Genomic DNA, 5,476 nt, shown 5'->3' on the forward strand with positions numbered 1-5,476 from the left:
TCTCTTGACCTCGTGATCCACCCGCCTCGGCCTCCCAAAGTGCTGGGATTACAGGCTTGAGCCACCGCGCCTGGCGACTTTTTGTTTTTTTTTAAAGACGAAGTTTCACCATGTTGGTCAGGCTGGTCTTGAACTCCCGACCTCAGGTGATCCGCCCGCCTTGGCCTCCAAAGTGCTTGGATTACAGGCGTGAGCCACCACGCCCAGCTGGAGAGGTGACTTTTAAGGGGAGGGGACCTCCAGCCCTCAGGCAGTGGATGCTGAGATACCGAGCCTAACCAGCAGGTGGCTGTGGTGAGGGGGGGGGAGGCATGGTGAGAAGTGGCAGGGCTGAGGGTGCAAATCAAGAGCATGCCCGCCGTCTCTTCCAGGACAGGCTGGCAGAGAGGAAAGTGCTGCTGCTTCAGGCTGTGCAGAGGTGAGTGGGGAAGGGGGGTCTTCTCCCCTTGCCCCTTGGACTCCATGCCCTCAGCTCAGAGCCTGGTCAGGCCCTAGCCCACGCTGGGGAGCAAGACATCTGGGTGTCCACCCAGCTGAGGAGGGCAGCATGGCTCAGGGTGCAGAGAAGGAGTGTGGGGATGGACATGTGAAGCTGGCAGAGGGATGAGACTGCCGGGTCCTGCTCCTGGCCCCCTGGAGACCAGGCATCCCCCTCCCCCAGCCAATATGAAGAGAAGGACAAGGCCTTCAAGGAGCAGCTCTCTCACTTGGCCACCTTGCTGCCCACCCTGCAGGTACAGGGAGCTCAGGGTGCATGGGGGGGTCCCTCCCCCCCAGGTACTGAGCAGTGTCCCCCCACTCAGGTCCATCTGGTCATCTGCTCCTCCTTCCTCAGCTTGGCCAACAAGGCTGAGTTCTTGGACCTGGGCTACGTGAGTCTCCTCCCTGCCTGCAGATGTCCCCTCCCCACCAGGAAACCACCCTGCAGACCAAGGCCACCAACTCAGGGGTGGGCAGCCTGTCACCTGGAGCCTGGACCAGGGGTCTTGGGGCTGACCTTCCCCTCCCAACTCCATCATCTGCAAACCAGCTAGGGCCACTGTTATAAGGACAGTGAAGCCAGGAAGGGGGCATGAGCCCCCAGTCCCCATGGGGCAGGATGCCACTGGAGTCCAGCCGCCCCCCTCCTGTGGATTTGGCTGCCACCCCCCCACCGGCCTGAGGCCCTCCTGGTTGCCACAGGAGCTGATGGAGAGGCTGCAGGGCATCGTCACACGGCCGCACCGCCTGAGGCCTGCGCAGAGCAGCAAGGTGTGAAGTGGTCTGGGTGGGCCAGGGTCGGGGGTCCTGCAGGGCAGTGGAGGCCACCTCGTGACCCCATCTTACCGCCCAGATTGCCAGTGACCACCGAGCTGAGTTCGCGCGCTGTCTGGAGCCGCTGCTGCTGCTGGGGCCGCGCCGGGTGGCAGCTGCAGTGGGTGGTGCGAGCATGTGAGCAGCAACGGGGACGGCGGGCGGTCTCCTCCACGGGGATATGGGGGCGGGAGGGTGCTGAGGGGCCAGATAGGGAAAAGCCAGGTGCCACCCTTCCTTCCGCCATCCTTAGTTCGCCACCCTCCCGGTACAGTGACTGGGCACAGGCAATGGCTAGGGTGAGTCCACCAAGGAGGGGAACAGGAAGTCCTGGACCTGTAGCCCATGGCAGACCTGGCTTGGAGCTTGGCCAAATGACGAGGGGAGGACTCAGGCCCCCAGCCGCCACTGCAGCCTCTCCTGGGGTGGGATGCGTGGGGCTGGGCTGACTGCCACCTCAGTGGCCGGAAGCCGAAGGGCACCTGATTCCTGAGCTCATCTGAGGAGGAGTTAGGAGAAATGCTGAAACTGGCATGTGTGTGCCCAGGGGCCCCAAAGACCAAGAGAGACTGGGTTCACACGTCTTCTGTGCAGCGTGGAGGTGAACACACCATTCCCTTGGTCCTAGCCCTGGCAGCATTCCCATGGACTCACTCTTGGCCCCACACCCTGGAACCCACACCAGGGACTTTAAAAATAGATGTGGGCCGGGCACGGTGTTTCATGCCTGTAATCCCAGCACTTTGGGAGGCTGAGGCGGGCGGATCATGAGGTCAGGAGTTGGAGACCAGCCTGACCAACATGGTGAAAATCCATCTCTACTAAAAATACAAAAATTAGCCAGGCGTGGTGGCACACACCTGTAATCCCAGCTACTCAGGAGGCTGAGGAAGGAGAATCGCTTGAAGCCGGGAGGCAGAGGTTGCAGTGAGCCAAGATCGCACCATTGCATTGCACTCCAGCCTGAGTGACAGAGTGAGACTCTATGTCAAAAACAAACAAACAAATAGATGTGGATGTCCAGGTGAGGCCTCAGCCTCAGGCTTTTCAAAGCTCTCAGTGGCTCTGCTGTTCTCCAGGTGGTAGAGAGGGCTGTGAGAGCCGTCCAGGGGAGGGAACCGGGAGGCTGGGGGAGGGGCAGACTTCCTCACCCCCTCCTCCCCTGCATCCAAACTGGCTCTCTCCACAGGCTGGCAGGGGGCTCAGGCCCAAAGGTGCTGACAGGGCCCCACTGCCCCTCCCCGACAGGAAAGATGTCGGGGTCACCTGTCAAAAAGCCCATGCTGCACCGATCCGTGGGCACCGAGGTGCTGCTGGCAGAGGGCGAGAACACGCCCTTCACACAGCACTGCCGCCACTATGAGGACTCCTATCGGGTGAGGGGGCCAGGGATCTGCAGGTGGTTGGTGTCCTAACCCACCCCTCACCAAGATACGCTCAGGCAAATCGAGTTGTCCCAGCCGCTGAACCTGGGAGCCATTCCTCACCAAGGCCCTGGCAGTAAAAACAGCCTAGGGTGAGACTGGACACCGTGGCTCATGCCTGTAATCCCAGCAGTTCGGGAGGCTGAGGCGGGTGGATCACCTGAGGTAGGGCATTCGAGACCAGGTTGAGCAACATAGAGAAATCCCATCTCTGATAAAAATACAAAATTAGCCGGGCGTGGTGGCGCATGTCTGTAATCCCAGCTTCTCGGGAGGCTGAGGCAGGAGAGACTTGCTTGAACCCGGGAGGCGGAGGTTGTGGTGAGCTGAGATTGAGACATTGCACTCCGGCCTGGGCGACAAGAGCAAAACTCCGTCTCAAAAAGAAAACAAAACCAAAAAACTAAAATCAGCCTAGGGTGACCCCATGCCCTCACATGGCCTCTCGGTGCAGCGCCTGCAGGTGGAGATGCAGAACCTGAAGGACCAGGTACAGGAGCTGCACCGGGACCTCACCAAGCACCACTCACTCATCAAGGCGGAGATCATGGGAGACGTCCTGCGCAAGTCCCTGCAGCTGGACACGCGGATCGCCTCGGAGCACGCTTCCTTAGAGGGCATGAGGGTCATCTTCCAGGAGGTAGCCCTCCCAAGGACTCTAACTCCAGCCGCACCTGTCAGGGGGCACCTGGGCTACCCCAAGACAGTAAGGGGGTAAAGAGGACCTGGTCTGTGCCCACGGGATCCTCATGTGGCAGGGTCTGGAACCTGGGAGTCTTTGCTGCTTGGAACCGTGTGGACCTGGCTGGGGGTGCTTTGTAGATCCGAGTGGCTAGAGATAGCAATGCCACCACTGCGAATTCCATCACTGCCACATCCAACATCCTGCTTTTCTCTTTCAGATTTGGGAGGAGTCCTATCAGCGAGTGGCTAAGGAGCAGGAGATTTATGAAGGTTCCAGGCAGCTGGCTGCTGAGTGAACTCCCTGCCCCTGATTTAACCCACATGCTAGCAGGGGAGGAAGTCAGAGTTGGCCATTAACCATGCGCAGATCCCTGCGCTCTCCCGCCTAGTGCTTGACTTTGCCTCCAGCTGCTAACTGGCCCCAAATGGTGCATGTAAGGTCAGGACTCATTGAGTGAATGCCCCATCAGGTGCCTCACTCTTTAACTAGAGGTCATCATGGAAACTTTGGGATATTTAGATGGTGCCCAGCTTGAATAAAAACCTGAAGCCAGGTGCTTCAGGGTTAGGACCCCTTGCTCTGGCCTTGGCTCCACAGCCCAGCTCCATGACCTTCTCCAGCTGAGGCAGGAGAATGCCTACCTGACCACCATCACCAGGCAGATCACGCCCTATGTCCTCTCCATTGCCAAGGTGAAGGAGCGGCTGGAGCCCAGGTGAGGCTGGGGGTTGTTCCCGGGTTCACTGAGAGTCTCCAGAATGCGTATGGGGGCTGGGTGCGGTGGCTCATGCCTGTAATCCCAGCATTTTGGGAGATGGGTGGGCAGATCACCTGAGGTCAGGAGTTCGAGACCAGCCTGGCCAACATGGTGAAATCCCATCTCTACTAAAAATTAAAAAATTAGCCGTGTGTGGTGGCACATGCCTGTAATCCCAGCTACTGGGGAAGGCTGAGGCACGAGAATGGGCTGAACCTGGGAGGCGAAGGCAGGGGTTGCAGTGAGCCAAGGTCATGCTACTGCATTCGAGTCTGGGCGACACAGCAAGAACTTGTCTCAAAAAAAAAGAAAAGAAAAGAAAGCAAAAGCATGGGAAAGGGCGCCACACCCACAGGACCCCGCTCAGGGAAGTCAGCTGGCCACGTCGTGAGGATTCAGTTGGGGCATCTGGGCGACCAGGTGTGGGACATCTGCAAAAGTGTGGTCACAGTGAGTGCGCTGCTCTGAGTTTCTGCTTTTAGGTTCATAGTTGCTCCCTCCAACCCTGAGGAGTAGCTCAAAGCGGAAGCCACTTCTTGAGGGTGTCACGAGGGTCCTGCTGGGCGGATCCAGGCAACAGGACATGGGGGAGAGGGCAGGAACTACATCAATGTAAGACAAGCCAAGTCTGGACCAGAGTCGGAACCAGGGTCTCGCAGCACTGTACTCAGGCATCAAAGGGGTTCTAGTGGCAGAGGGATCTTGGTGGCAAGTCTTCGATGTTCCTGTCTCTGAGTCATTGGGCCCCAGGGTAGACTGGTGGCCCTGGAGGTCTAGGGCATGGCTGGAGCCTGGGCTCTCACCACCCTAGTGGGGATTCCACCTGCCCCCCACCCCCACACCCCATCTCCTATCACCCAAAGTTCCTGTCAGGTTTTAGGGGAGCCCACCACCTAGTAACTTCTTGAGAAAGATGGCACAGGAGGTGCGTATTTGGGATGGCACGGGTCTGAAAATGTCTCCTTTCTACCTTCACCCTTGATTGATGGTTTTACTGGGTATCAAATTCTAGACTGGAAATTCTAGATTGGGAAGGATTCTCCTTCGAAGGCATCACTCTGTTTTCTAGCTTCCACGGTTGTTGTTCATGAAGGCTGAAGGCGCCCAGATTCCTAACCCTTGTAATGTTACCTACTAATTCTCTGTAGAAGCTTGTAGAATCTTTTCTTTGCTCCCAGTGTTCTGAGATTTCACTTTGGTGCGAGTCTGTTTTCATCCATTAGGTTGGATACTAGCAGCCCTTTCAATCTGGAAATTCATGGTCTTTGGTTTGGGCATATTTCTTTTTTTTTTTTCTTTTTTTCTTTTTTTTTTTTT

The 5,476-nt window shown here is 57.5% G+C and overlaps 1 protein-coding gene across 1 annotated transcript in view; it reads left to right on the top strand.

Moving 5' to 3' along the window:
• The window catches only part of RNF207 (ring finger protein 207), a 13,579-nt gene that overhangs the window by 740 nt on the left and 7,363 nt on the right, over positions 1-5,476 (top strand). The window contains exons 3-11 of the mRNA XM_017498274.2: positions 372-418; positions 662-734; positions 804-872; positions 1,183-1,251; positions 1,334-1,431; positions 2,483-2,669; positions 3,172-3,357; positions 3,620-3,671; positions 4,000-4,117. Of these exons, the coding sequence (XP_017353763.2) occupies positions 372-418; positions 662-734; positions 804-872; positions 1,183-1,251; positions 1,334-1,431; positions 2,483-2,669; positions 3,172-3,357; positions 3,620-3,671; positions 4,000-4,117 (899 nt within the window). The remainder of the gene's footprint in view (positions 1-371; positions 419-661; positions 735-803; positions 873-1,182; positions 1,252-1,333; positions 1,432-2,482; positions 2,670-3,171; positions 3,358-3,619; positions 3,672-3,999; positions 4,118-5,476) is intronic.

The sequence above is a fragment of the Cebus imitator genome, unplaced genomic scaffold (assembly GCF_001604975.1).
Source record: "Cebus imitator isolate Cc_AM_T3 unplaced genomic scaffold, Cebus_imitator-1.0 Scaffold240, whole genome shotgun sequence".
NCBI lineage: Eukaryota > Metazoa > Chordata > Mammalia > Primates > Cebidae > Cebus > Cebus imitator.